Below are 15,329 nucleotides of genomic sequence, written 5' to 3' on the forward strand. Positions count from 1 at the left end.
TTTTACTTTGGTAATTTTATATTCTTTTTCTCACAGAGAACTCCCCAAGTAGTATCTGTTCTAGGCCCCGCAAACCCCTAGATCCACCCTGCCTTTGCCTTATTCTTTTTTAAATAGTTAAAAACATCTCTCTCTCCACCCCCCCCCCCCCACACACACACATACGTATATATATTTTAATCATTGAGAAAGGAAAAAAGACAGTTGCAGTTAAGACTCAAGTGGCTACTAAAACAACCCAGACCCTAGCCCTTCCACAAATCAAATCTGCCAGCAGGATTTGAAGGGAAATACGCTAGTGCCCAGGAATAGGAACTTATTAATATTTTAAGACAGTTGGCCAAAAGTATAGCTGATCCTGTTGTAATCTTAAGACAACAGGACATACTCTAAAGACAAGGAACAGGAAGAGTCATCTGAAAAGAATCTGACGCATTAGAACTGAATTCAATCCAAATAAGCAAACATTTATTGCATCCTGAAGTGAATCGAGTACTGCTTTGTCTGGGGTGGGGGAGGAGAGGTGGCAGGGGAACGCTGCCTATGGTTGTTAGGAGAAGTCATCCTACACTGCCCCACAGGACATCTTCATTACATAAAACTAGCAGGTCCACTTTAAAAACGTATTTACAAATTCTTTCAGATTATCTTTTTTTTTTTTTTAAAGGGGGCAATTTACCATTGGGTACCAGTTTTTGTATAATGTTCAAAGTAGTCTACCACCAGAAAAAGTTCTTTATGTGTATTACCTCATTTAATCCTCTCAGCAAGTCCATGAGGCTTCTTGTCACTTTAAAGATGAAGAAACTGAGACTCAAAGTGGGTAATAAATAAAGGAGATGGGATTTGATCCCAGGTAGTCCATGCATGTAATCACAATGTTCTACCACTTCTAGAGCACTTTCTGCCAATAGGTTCTCATGAAATGTCCAACAACAGGGGATAAATTAAATACTCTATGTCAGAGGACAGTGGGTCTCGTCTCCCTTTTCTGCCTCACACACGGGGTGCTTATGGCACGGTCCCACAACTAACTCTAGTTGCCTGGGTCAGTCGTTTTCATTGGTGGTAGTGATGGACTGGGCCTATAAGTATGAGTTTATGTAGTTTGAAAAAACCCTGACCCCTCAGGTGAAGTTCATATGACCTATTGGAGGTAGGTTCTCCTATGGAGAATCCTATTGTAGAAGAATTTTTATTGATGTGGGGGGAATAAAAGCAGGTCACAAAATAGTATGTGTGGTATGATCTCATTTTTGTAAATATTTCTATGTGTATAATACAAGAACATTAACCAAACTGTTAACTATAATTTTTTTCTGTAAATTCTATATTGTCTACATTTGCCATGTATCAATTTTGTTTCAAGACAAAGAAAACAGGGCCGGCCCTGTGGCTTAGCGGTTAAGCGTGCGCGCTCCGCTGCTGGCGGCCCGGGGTTCGGATCCCAGGCGCGCACCATCGTACCGCTTCTCTGGTCATGCTGAGGCCGCGTCCCACATACAGCAACTAGAAGGATGTGCAGCTATGACATACAACTATCTACTGGGGCTTTGGGGGGAAAAAAAAATTAATTAATTAATTTAAAAAAAAACACAAAGAAAATAATAAACTTAAAAAAACCTATGCAGGGTTATTTCAGGAAGCCCTTGGCTGAGAAGTGGCTGTCTAGAAATCATTTGTGTTCCAGGAAATGGGCAGCTCATGGAAGAATGAGGATGAAATTCTTTACCATGGGTGGTGCTTCAGGGAGAACAAACATTTCTAAAGGAGCAATACACTCTCTGGAGAAACTTGGCTACCTGGGAAGTCATCTGGTTTAGGGAGGCAGAGCCAAAACTTCAAGTACATTCTTGCTCAAATTTAGGAAAAGGGGTGATCACCAAGAATAAAAAAAACCCTGGAGAAAACTGAAGTTTTTCCTAATGTTGTCACAATTACACCTTCAGCTCTTCTGTGCTGTGTGTGTATACATGCTATAGCTGAATGCTCCTGTTTGTGTGGTGTTTGTTCTCCTTGTGGTGTAAGTCACAGTCAAGAGAAGGAAGAAGAGACCAGGGGTCTGCTTCTCTTGTAAACTCTTATGGCATGAAATGCATAGAAATTGTAGGGGCCCATTGCATGTTGCTGATGGAGTAATAATGGCGAAGTTAAATATAAAAAGCTGAATGTGCAGAGAAAGTAGAGGATATAATTTTAAATCACAATCCTAACACAAAAGGCAGGGAAGGTGAGATGAGACCCCACAAGTTAGGAAAGAGAAAGAAAAAAGGCTGATGGTTTTGTACTATATAGGACAAACATATTTTTGGCTTTTTATTCATGTCTAGGCTGTTAAGAGACAATGCACTAAAAATATCTGGTGTCATTCATTTATTCAATTATTTACTGAGCAGCAATTCAGGAGCGGTATGGTGCTCCACAGTGGCATGGACACAACATCTTTCTATCTTGTGGCTCTACCTTGCATGGCCTCAATCTCATGATCTAAGATGGCAGTGTCTGTTTTTCAGGCAGCAGGATGGAGGAAGAAAACAAAAATCGCCAGCATGTCGCCTTCCTTCTCATTTCTACCTACAAAGAGACTGGAAAATATTTTCTTTATACTTGGCAGCTGTGTGTAAAAATATCAGAGTATCTATTACCACAGATAAATGAAAGAATGGCTATTAGGGGACAACTAGTACCCTCTGCTACAAGCATCTATTGCAGGGCATCTCAGCCTCAGCAGAACTGACATTTTAGGTCAGATAATTTTTCTTTTGGGGGGCTACCCCAGTGCATCGTAGAGTGGGTTTAGCAGCATCCCTGGCCTCTACCCACCACTAGCATGCCCCTGGTTATAACAACCAAAAACATGTCTAGACATTGCTAACTGTCTCCTGGGGACATCTTCCCCACTCCCTGTTGAGAAACATTGTTCTACTGTGTGTAGTCACTGGGAAAGAGACAAACCACCATTGAGATAATTTCAGACAGTGATAAGAGCTATGATGAAAATAAAATAAAGACTGATAGGGTTGGGACGCAGGATGTATTGAGGATGCAAAAGTCCTGAGATGGGAAAGAACTTGGCTTGTTTTAAGAAGAATGAGAATGCAGAGGTGGTTAGCAAGGAACGTGCACTGAAATGAGGCTGGAGGGTAGGTGGGAGCCTGGTGAGGTCTTGGGAGTTTGATCTTAAGTGCAATGGGAAATAACTGGACGACTTGAAGCAGGGAATGACATATTTATGAGAGCATGTACATAGGAGAGGAATAAGAGAATGCTTATAGGAAGACCAGTAGGAAATTGCAGGTAAGAAATACTCCAGGTAAGAAATGATGATGGCTTGGTTTGGCAGTGGCAGTGGGAATGGAGAGAAATAAAATTGAAGGAGAAAAAGAGCTAAGATAAGAGATGGCCAACGCAATCTTTGATTTACCCAAATGGCTAATGGGGAAAACCAAGTGCTGTTAAGGTGTATCTGTTTTCCACACATTGCGAAATTCAGTCATGTGCATTACAGATTTGTCCTGTATAAGTAGTTTCCTGTAGCTGCTGTAACAAATTACCACAAACTTGGTAGCTTAAAATAACAAACTTATTGTCCCATAGTCTGGAGGCCAGAAGTCCAAAATCAGTTTCACCAGTGTCTGCAGGGTCATGCTCCTTCAAGAGGCTCTAGGGGAGTATCAGTTTCTTGCCTCTTCCAGCTCTGGTGGCTACAGCACTCCAACCTCTGCCTCTGTGCTCACATTGCCTTCTCCTCTTCTGTGTGATAATATCTTTTTTGTCTGTTTGTTTTTTGTTTTAATATCATCATGTATTTCTTTCTTTCTTTTTTATTATTTTATTGGGGTCACATTGGTTTATAAAACTCTTTCTTATAAGGATACTTGTGATTGCATTTAGGGCCCATCCAGATTATTCAGCATAATTTCTCCATCTCAACATCCTTAACTTAATCACAGCGTTTGCCATATAAGGTAACATTCACTCTTTTGCCATAGAAGAGAATATTCCCAGATTCCAGAGATTAGGACATGGATATCTTTTTTTTGAAGGGTGTTATTCAGTTCTGTAGTGTTGGAAATCACTTCTGGCTATAGAAGGAAAGACTAATAAAGTCATATGTTTGTTTAGAGTTCAGGTAGAAAGCGACACTGAAATAATAAAATGCTGTTTAGTAAATTGATTAGAGAAAGAAATGATTAAAAAAGAAAGTTGAATTTTCATAAGCGGAGTTTCAAGAATTCTAGGAAATGTAGGCCAAAGGATAAAAAAATTAAGAAGGGCTTCATGGATTTTAGACAAATCATTCTAGACATTTAAGTCAATGCTTAAAAGGACTGCTATTTTTACACATTGTATGGTGGGCACTCAAATGCAAAGTGTACTCCATGTCAGTAGGACTGGCATGGGCCACTCAGCTGCAGTGGGACATAGATGGGAGGGATAGGGAGAAGGTAGCGGACAACAGAACAGGAATGCAGAACCAGACCAACCCACAGAGGTAGAGCCAGACAACAGGAGCAGGTGCACCCAGGGGCTGTGGTTGGAGGTCCAAGGAGGAAGACTGAGTGCCGCCACAGGCAAGCAGAGACCAGCACCAGGGACTACAGGCATGGGTGTGTGGAGATCCAGGCAAGCTGGGGGCATCAGGGCTCTAGGTTGCGGTTCAGGGTAATCTAGTTACCAGTGCTGGGGCTCAAGATAGAGCCAGACGAGCAACGAGGATGACTCATGCCAAATTCTAGAGTGCTTAGCTAGAACTTCTTAAGTGCTGCTTCCTGGAATCCAGAACCTCAAGGTAGATTTGCAAGTAGGGAGACAGTCTGACAAAACTCGATGTAACTATGATGGAAAAGGGCAAGAGTAACACTGCTGTGTTTGAATCTCTAATCCAGCCTAGACATAAGAAGTCATTACTGATAATAGGAACACAAGTTAATAAGCAGTATAACTAAATCCATGGAATATATGTTTACTTATAATAATAGGATTTGCTAAACACCATCATTGGCAAGGAGAGTAATAAGAACAAGCCTGGCTAGAGAGGCAGTTTGCAACAGTGCTCAGCTCCCCGGCTCCAACCCTGCCTAGCACACGGCAGTATTTTGTTTAGCAAATTATAGCTAATTTGTGTATAAAGACTAGAGTAATATCTGGGGAACCAGGACCCCTGAATTCTAGACCCAAATCCTGGCCCTGAATCTAACTATCCATCATACCTTGGGAAAACTGCTCAAACTTTTGAGGCCTCAGGTTGCAAATGGGTATAATTAAGAGGGTTGTAGCCTTGAGATTTCTTAAATGTACACTTCCAAGTGCTTTCTGGGAATCTTTCAAATCCTCATGCTCTTCAAAGAGCACCCAGCCCGTCCCCTTGCTGTATAGTCTGAACAACTCTGAAAATCACCATGTTATCTTAGTTTTTATAGTAATGCTGCCTTAAACGTTATTATTCCCATTGTGGAGATGAGAAAATGGGAAGTCTAGCAAGTTTGAATAATTTGTTCAAAATCACATGGCTAAATTAATGGTGAAGCAGGGATTAGATTTTCTGGTCAATTGTAAATCTGTGTCTTTCCTACTCTCTTCTGTATGTTATTCAGTCATTGGACTTGATTTCTGTGCAGCAGACCCTGGGTCACAGATGCGCAGTATCTGTGCACCCACGCGGCGCTCACTCTGGGTTTTCTGATACTCTGCGCTGTCATTTGTTTAGTTCTCTCCTCACTCGGCACTCCCTTTCCTTGTTATTTATGGCCTTGTCAGCCCATACGGTCTAACTCTCAGTTCTCACTCCTGTTAAATGTCTCCTACATGTCTGTTTTCTAGCAGTAACTGCCGACTTCTATCCGAAATAAAATTCTTAGGTACTTGCTCATTTCATCCACTTTACAATGAAAGAAATTAAATATATGTCAAGTTGGTGCTAAAATATAATAAACAACAAAGGATGAAACAAATTTCAGGAAAGTAAAAACTCTAGTAATTATTTTCCATTTTCCTTTATATTTAGGTTTTTATGAGACAAGGAAGATGATTTTCATCTGGACACTGGAACAACCGAAATCATATTAATATTACAATTATTATCATCTTCTAAGGAAATTCTAAATGAACATTTGAATGGAAAAATAGCATTTAATATTTAGCTTTCAGAATACAGAAACATCTCAGAGAAACTGTGACACCAGTGTATGCATATTAGAGGTAATATCTGTATAAGTAATAACTCTCACAGCAAGGGGAAACACTGCTTTTTGGATATGTTATACATTAACTTTCTAAGTCAAGAATTCCACATTGTTGTAAAATAATTTCAGTTCAGTGCTGTGGCAATTATACAAATAGATATCAACTCCACTACTAGATGAAGCTGACAAGGTAGAATGTTTACTAATTATATGTTATTAACACAAATGTCAACAAAATCCGTCCAACAGGTGCAGAAGCACAGTAACAAAAATATAATTATCAACAGAGCTGTCTTATGAGAGTAAAACCACAGTAGTAGGTGGCGTAAAAAAACAACTAAGGTCGTTGTTTCATTTGCTCTTTCTGACTCTTCCTTATAAATATAGTGGCTAATTCTGAACATTTATCCTTATTTAAACTCTTGAATAAATTTGCTGATACTGAATACTATTTTCAAATATATCATCATTATCATCATCTGATTAAATAGAATATAATTATTCCTGGAAACTCATCAAAACTTTTAAGGGTATTAATGGTTTCATGCAACTTAAAAATCTAATTTTGGAAGTAACTGGCTAATGAAATTTTCCTTTTATTGTAACAAATTTGCTGTTACTATCCATACGTAAATAAGGTGTTTAACCTGCTTATATTTTTCTTAAGAGCTGGAATATAGACTTTACAATATATCTGAAACATCATCAAATATTGTGATAATGCCATTATGATACAGCCTATATGTGACATTAAAAAATTATTGGCCAGTCATAGACAGTACATTTTTCTGAACTGAATTTTAAATTTAAGTTTTCTAAAGGCTAACATGATAAATTTATCATCTTGACACGGTGTATCACAATCTTCTTTGATAAAGTTCACAGGCCTTTCTTACTGTCTTTTCCTGAATGATCCTGTATGAAAAAAATATGACTTAGGTAGTTACAGTAAAGAGTGAGAAAGAGATTCATAGATATGATAAGGACTTTTAAAAAACATTCTCTTTTCTGTGTATAGTTATTAATTATGAGAATAATCAAATATGAAAATATGGATTGAGAAAGTTTCAAAGTCAAAAAACTACAAAATTTGTGGGTTTTACTTGAAAAAATGTCTAGAGGGGAAAAATAACACTCTTGATAAGTTCATGTTTTTTCCCTGCCTTAATCTACTTTGCTTTCGTTTCACAGGTTATACTAGGAACACAAAATTTCTAAAATTCCCCGTTTGCAAACCCAATTAAGATTTTTGGCAAGGAAAGAATGAAGGGAACTGAAAAACCCAGATGGATGGCTTTTTTTTTTTTTTTTTTTTGTCCTTCACATATTTGCCAATAGAACTGGCTTCTCAAATTATACTCTTTGCTGATCACGTTAAGATGACTATAATATATCATTTAAAACTGGGGGAAAATGGGATAGAACTTAACCTTAAGAGTTCATTTGCACTGAGAAGGTAAAAGTCTACATGGAGAAAAAGATGTCATCAAAGGGAGTGGTAGTGACATTGCTTGTGCGTGGGAAGTTTATCACCCTCTTGTTCCCGCTAAGCATTAACGCCTTCAGAGCAACTTGAACACTAAATTTAAGCAACCAAATCAGGAAAGAGATTAGAGGAGGCATTTTGAATGATAATGTAACACTTTCACATGTTTATACATATCTTACCACTTTAGATAAAAATCAAAACTTTAATGGAGCTGTTATTCTGGACAAGTCCCTTAAGTGAAGAATGATTTTCCAAAATGAAATTTAAAAATTAGCAGGTCCTGATGGGTTTATGCTGCCAATAATCCTTAGTTAATTGTTTTTTCTTTTCTAGAGGGGAGCCAGGGCAAACAAGGAAAGGCAAAGACTACACAGTTTGAAGAGACTTGTTCTCTAATATTTATTTAGTGCCTACAACAGGAAGGGGACCAGATGGGGAAACCCAAACGGATTTAAAAGATGCAAAGTGGGATCTGTTTACAGTAAAGAAACCAGCTTTCCCCTCTTTCATCTTTGTTTCCTTAATATTTTAACAGTCCTTTATTTAACGATTCCTTTATTTAAAGTAAATCAACTAAGTAAAATTGAGAAAGCTAAGTTTCCCAAAGAACCTTAGGATATAATTCAATTACTAAGGTTGGTTTGGTAATAGAAGTAAAATTTATGAAAGACAATTTGATACAGCTTTTTACTGCAAATGGTCTATAGTAATCTTTTGCTTCTCAAGTAGGGTTCAGAAGATGAATATCAAAGTGTGAGAGTCACTTTTAAGAAAATGGTTCTCATTCAATGACACCTAAATCTCAGAATCTTATACAGGTTCTCATACTGGACAATGAACAGTGAGTAGGTGGATAGGAAAAAATGTGTCCAATCAAGAAATAACTAGTAGCATCTTATGGCTGTATAGAGCTTTTCTAGTTTAAAAATATTTCAAGTGCTTTCTTGCACGGTATCTGGTTTAATGCTCATTAGGTATTATAATCCTCATTTAAGCAATGAAGAAGCCAAGGTTCATGCATGTCAAATGATTCATCCTGAGGTTTACAGAACTGGTCAACTATGGAGCTGACATTTTTTTTTTTTCCCCTAACAGAGATATTTATTACAGGGAACTGATTTTATAGGTGATGAGAGAGCAGACACACCAAAGAGAGTGGTAAGGCACCTCAGGATTAGCAACAGCAGAAAACCACTGCCACTCCTTGGACACAAGAGGAGATAGTGTTATGGATCCTAGGAGCCAGGGCCACCAGGTGGAAGCTACCCAGTGGGAACTGGGACAATAGAAAGAGATGAGGCTGCTACTGGCAGATACCACCTAAAGCAGAGAGAATGAGAGAAACCCCTGGCTTTCCCCCGCCTCCTGCCTTCAGTCTTCTACTACTGCCTCCCACTGGCTGAAGCCAGACAGCAAGGAAGCCTGGGAAATGTAGCTCCCTGAGATAGAGTCAAGTAGAGTGGCAAGAGAATGGATCCAAGAACACATAGTCCAATGACTACTACAGGCCAAAGAGCACAGTGGTCAATGATGGAGGTTCTGGAGAAAGATTTCCTGACTTCGAATCCAACTTTGAACGATATCACTTTCTAGTTACTGAACTTTGGGTACATTATATAACATCTCTGGGTCTCATTTTCCTCATCTACAAAATAGGGTATTAACATATTTTAATTTATTGGGTTGTAATGGAGAATAAACACCGTAACATATATGAAGCCATTAGCTAAGTGTTTGGTCCAGAGCACACCTTCAGTAAATGTCATCCATTAAATCTTTCAAAAACCTGGATACAAGCAGAAATTAGATCAAGGTCTAAATGCGCTAGTGAACAGGACCAACTCTCAGCATGGCACTTGGCATATCTGAGATGGGGGCATTTTTCAAAGAAACAGGTATAACAACTGCTTTCTTGGGAAGGAATTACTCATCAAAGCTTTTTACATCCTTTGTCAAGAACGCATAAGCTCCAATCTGAAGGTGGCTTTTTTAGGGGGAAAGGAAATGAGTTGAGGGAATCTAATCTCACTGTCCCATACATTCTTCAGGGATTAAGAGAATCATTAGCTGTTACCACAATGAGGACATTCAGCAATGGCCATAAGAAATTCAAGAAATATTCTTGCTTCTCCTTTCTCCACTCAGGGACCTAAACGTTTCTGACACCCTGGCAAAGCCCATTGGTGTGGATCCTCATCCTTGTTGAGCATACCCTGACCTCACAAATGGGAGGAAAAAAGTTCCATTTCTAGGCGAGAGGTTTCTAAAGTGTTTCTTCACTTTCCATGGTGAATCTTGAAGGATGCCATGGAGTAATTCTCTTCATGCCATGGTAAAGTCAGCAACTTCAGGATCCCTATTTTAGAGACGGGGAAAGGGTGGTCCTGGTGAAAATCTAAGTACCTTTTCCAGACCATGTGAACTGAGGTCTCAGTGTCCTGGGATTGGAGCATACAGGGTAACTACCCCTATCTGGGTTGCCCTGTCTTTTTCTTGCTATTGTCAAAGTAAGTTAGTTAAATCAAACATGCAACTCAATTGGGAATACCAGATTAAAAACGTGCTTTGGATTGCTTCTTGACTGGCTCTAAATTAAGGCTAAAGTGGCTGGTTGAGAATAAGTCATTCTTTCGGCAACACTTCTACAGAGGAATTAATACTGATGATGATAATTATGATAACAGCTATCATTTCTTGAGTGTTTACTATCAGCCAGGCACAGCGCTCAGGACCCTACACATTCTATTTAATTCTCCCAACAACCCAGTGAGCCAGGTGTTATTGTTGTTCAGATTTTGCAGATGAAGAAAAGTGAGCTCCACAGGGGTGACATAACCTGTCTGGGATCACAAAGCTAATATAAGAGTTATAGTTATTCCAGGTCTGTCTGACTCCAAAGCCTCAGAGTATAGTGCCTGCTTGCCTCATGCCAGGCACAGTGCTAGACGCTAGAGATACAATGACCACTAAGATGGAGCGAAATGAATCCCGGGACTAGGGCTTCTAGGATAGTGAAATAACTGTAGAGCTATAATTGCTAAAAAGCCCTGATTGAAAGCCACAAAGTCTGCCAAATTCTACCCAACCTGAAAGCAGAAGAGCACAGACCCCCCCCCCCATCTTGGAGGAAGTGGGAAGCCCAAGGCTGCCTCTGGAATGGTCTCTTCCCTAAATTCTCCCCAAGTATGGTCAAAGTATGGCTGGGAAATCAATTCAGGGAAGGGAAAGACAAGTCCATCATGGATGAATTTGGGAATCGACTCTTGCTGGACTGCAGGAGAAGAGGAAGAAAATCTACGGCCCCTGACTTTGTGGCTTTAATAACAAAAAGCTTTGTTTCCATTTCCATCTTTCAAATCAACTTTGCAGATAAATCATGTATTTGAATGCCATAGGCTTTGTCCTAAGATGTCTAAAACAGTGGGATAAAAAGAGTAGTGTGAGTGGGACTTCAACTTTTGGCCTTATTTTGGCATGAATATGGCAAATATTCCAAACGGCAAAACTAAATTTTTCCAGTCTGTTTTTCAATGCTGTCATTTTTGCGGCTCAATTCTTTTGCTTAAAACTTCACCAAAACTAGAACGCTATAAGTTAGCATGTCAGTAATTCTCTATGTTATGATTATCTTTTATTTTCATGCAATGTCCTAATCTTCACCCTCTAGGTAAAAATCTGACTTAATCATTTAACAAAGCTAGGATTAAGTACATCCTCTTGATGTGGAAAGGGTAAATAACCCAAATAGTTGACTTAGGTCATTACTATTTCAAACAATTTAGGCCCATAAAGTGGATGTCACCCACCTGAAGTTTTGAGTGTTCTTTCAGGAGTTGGTCGTATTCTTTCGAAAGTCTCTCTGATTGCATCTTCAATGTCATCACGTCATTTTGTGCCTTAGAAAGGGCTAAAAAACATCAAATAGAATTTTTAAAGTTTTTATTTTGAAATAATTTCAAATTTACAGAAAAGTTGCAAGACTTAGAGAACTCCTGTGTAGCTTTTAGTCAAATTCACCAACTGTTAATGTTGTGGTACATTTGTAATTGTACTCTCTCTCTCCACACACACAATTACTTTCTTGAACCATTTGAGAAAAAGTTACAGACATCACGCCCCTTTACTCTTTAATATTTCATTGAGTATTTCCTAAGAACAAAGGTATTCTCCAACATAACCATAGTATAGTTACCAAATTTAGGAAATTTAACATCAATACTTTTTATGTAATCTACCATCTGTATTCCTATCTTGGCAATTGTCCCAATTATGTCCTTTTTATCATTTTTTTCACTTCTAGTCCAAGATCCAGTCCCAGATCACACATTAGCATTTAGTCATCAGGTCTCTTTGGTTTCCTTTAATCTGGAATAGTGCCTTAGCCTTCCCCCTGTGCTCTTCTCCCCCATCTTTCATGACATTGACATTTTAAACAATACAGACCACTTTTTTTTAATAGAATGTTTTCCATTTTGTTTTTGTCTGATGTTTCCTCATGATTAGATTCAAGTTATACTTATGTGTAAGCAGGATGCATGACATAAGTGATGAATGTCTCTCAAGGTATCACATCCAAAGGCCCACCTGCCTTTCACTGGTTTTTCCATTTTATAGTTATTTTCCTCGTTGTAACTAAGAAGCAATATGTGGGAAGACAATTAAGACTACGTAAACATCCTGCTCCTTGTCAAAACTTCCCCTGTATATTTAGTATCCACTGATAATTTTTGCCCAAACCAATCTTTATTATGATGATTGCAAAATGGTGATTTTCCAGCTTCATTCCATCCACATTTATCAGTCAGCATTCTACTATAAAGAGCCTTCCTTTCGTCTCTATCCATCTATCTGTCTATTATCAGCTAATAGATTTCTATTTTTTTTTATGATTTATAATTCATTACTATACTTATTTTGATGCTCGAATTTCCCCCAGATTTGGCCAGTGGGAACCCCTTCTGTCCTTTGACTCTGTCCCCATCATTTTTTTGAGTACTTTACTTTCTGGCATAAGATGTTCCAGGCTCATCCTAAACCTTCCCTGGCTCAGCCTGGATCCAGGCATCATAGAACCAAATTTATCAGAAGAGTCTGCTTTTGAAAAAAACCGAGAAAGGAAAACATATTTTATCATTCTTATTAAGGAATGGGTGAACATATTTCCTTAAGAACAAAGACAACCACTTTCTTATACAAAGCTGAAAAATACGGGGTGTACAAGTGGCACTTACAGGCTTTACCTCAATATGACAGACAAAAATAGCTATATACTAGCTTTTGTCCACCAAGGAACTACAGTCTAAGTCAGCAGAATAGATAGAAGTTTAAAAAAAAATCTATACATATATGGTAAACATTTAAGTCAACACATTGTGGAGAAGCTAATGAGCAAACATGTAGAAGAGAAGAGTAGTACGAGATGGATTGGAGAAATTCCGGGAATCCTGAACTAGTTGTACACACAATTCTGTATATGCAGTCTTTAGAAGTTCTGCATATACAGATATATACAAGATATATAAATGTTTTAAGGTAGGAATTTTAGGAAAGAAAAAGATTTGTAAATTTAAAAGTCACTTTTTTGGCACAATGAAATTATAGGTTCTATTTATAACAATCTGGTTGCCTTTCCTCTCTAGAAACCATCATATGGGCATTTTTACATATATATATACAAGTCACTATCAACTACAGCGCCTTTTGTATCAGTGCTTTCTAGACAATGTTGTCAAATTAAACTTTCTCCATTGTCGTACACCTGCATTGTCCAATACGACAGCCACTAGCTACATGTGGCCACTAAGCACTTTAAATGTGGCTAGGGGAAACAGGAACTGAATTTTAAATTTTATTTAATGAATTTAAATAGCCATGTGTAGCTAGTAGCTAGCCATATTGGAACAGCACAGCTCTATAATGTCCTCCACGTTACTTCTATAGATCCATAATTCTAAATTAGGCGTTAAAGACTGAACTTGACAAATTCAATGTGATGTAATTGGTAAAGGAATGGGTTAGGTATGGACGAGAGATTTTTGGTAGTGCTTAGAGGTTACTGGGACCCATAGCCACAACATAAAGATTTATCTATTGGTTTTCAATTTGAGTTCTCCAGGCCTTTCCTAAAGGCTACTTGAAAATATGAAACATGGTGTTATCCTCAGGACCTTACTAAAAATGTTTAAGAGCCTGGATTTCTGGTATGTAAAAAGCAAAGAAGACTCCATGACTACAGATATTATATAATGTCTGACTACAATGGTGGTTTTGAGTATGTTGGTCAGGAGCTTGTATTGAACAGGAGTTGGTCTAATGTTGAAAATTGAAAATGATTTATACTGAAATTTCTGACATGAATAAATTAGTTAGGAAATTCATTAAATCTTAAACATCAACTCATCAGTTCCTTATTAAAAGACACCATTTTTCTCATGAATTGTTAACAGAAAGAACGAGTCAGGTGGTTCTATGAATCTGTAAAAGAAGCTAGAAAACCACTTGTACAGCCTACCCAGAAGTTTCTTCTGATCACTACTGGTACAAAGCTACAACAAAATAATTGCAGGCAAATCCTGTTTTTATGGTATTTATCAAGCCAAGGATAAACTGTGTTTCTAATTTTGTTTTGTATTTCAGTGGATATAAATAAACCTAATGATTACTAGCTTATTGAATTCACTCCAATTAGGAGAGACTGTTACTGTCTAGGAGCCTTGTGGACTGTTTCCCAGTCCTTTCTCTCTCTCTCGTTTTATAAAAATTACAATATTCTGTTTTGGATGCCTTCTACCTCCTTCTGGAACTGCCTTCGTGACTAAGGGATTATATAAACTTGTTATTTGACATTTGAATATGCTTGTTTTATTTTGAACCGTATTATTTTGGAAACAGCCTATACAGGGAAGACATTATTAGACAAGGAGGCTTGAGGTGATACATTTAAGTCACTATTTCAATTTTCTCATCTGCAAAAATGAGTTGCTATCACTTGCCAGGGGCTTTATGGAAATGCTGAGATATTTCATGACAACACTGGATTCAATTAGAAACTAGGTTATGTCCTAGTCACTAGAAACTTTTTGTAGCACATGCATCATTTATTAATATAGAGAATAACCCTGATTAATGTTACAGTGACATATAGTAATCTAAAATGTTTGTGTAAAATGACATAAGCTGGCCAAAAATATTTGCAGTTTTCCAAGTGCCAAACTTACATTTATGGAGCTATCTGCAAGGTGGGAGAGCTGCTGAGACTAATGCACTGTGTAAATCTATTGTACCACTATGATTTCTCCCCAAGGTAACAGACACTACCAGCTAAGCTCTGCCAGGAAATGGAAAATTTTTAGAGGCACTGGCATGACAGCTAAAGTTGGCTGTTGACAATAGCTATAAGGATTGCGCCAGAAGAAAATATTTTTAATTTGAAAAATTTCCATACATCTAGTGTTGGTTTCTTTCTGGTTTATTTAGTTCTATTTTTGAGAACTCGAGAGTGTGATATACTAGAGCATATTCAGTATTTAATCCTCACATGTACTATTCCTTTACCAGTGATCAATTACTGGACCGTTAATCTTCAGTAATGCTTCCAAGATACTTGGAAAGTAGATATACAAACTTCCGTTCAGTAAGGAACATAAATTGTGGTT

General features: G+C 38.0%; 1 protein-coding gene across 4 annotated transcripts in view; it reads right to left on the reverse strand.

Moving 5' to 3' along the window:
• Positions 1–5,972: 5,972 nt before the first annotated feature.
• The window catches only part of LOC131392977 (B-cell receptor-associated protein 29), a 48,825-nt gene continuing 39,468 nt past the window's right edge, over positions 5,973–15,329 (reverse strand). For 3 of the 4 annotated variants that reach the window (XM_058523370.1, XM_058523359.1, XM_058523364.1), the window contains exons 7-8: positions 11,481–11,581; positions 5,973–7,100 (exon numbers count right to left, since the gene is read on the reverse strand). In XM_058523370.1, coding sequence (XP_058379353.1) covers positions 7,065–7,100; positions 11,481–11,581 — 137 coding nt within the window. In that variant the 3' untranslated portion in view covers positions 5,973–7,064. Of the gene's footprint in view, positions 7,101–8,869; positions 10,031–11,480; positions 11,582–15,329 lie in introns of those variants that run through there. The other variant, XM_058523375.1, reaches the window with a different exon arrangement.

This window comes from Diceros bicornis, chromosome 3 (genome assembly GCF_020826845.1).
Source record: "Diceros bicornis minor isolate mBicDic1 chromosome 3, mDicBic1.mat.cur, whole genome shotgun sequence".
Classification (NCBI taxonomy): domain Eukaryota; kingdom Metazoa; phylum Chordata; class Mammalia; order Perissodactyla; family Rhinocerotidae; genus Diceros; species Diceros bicornis.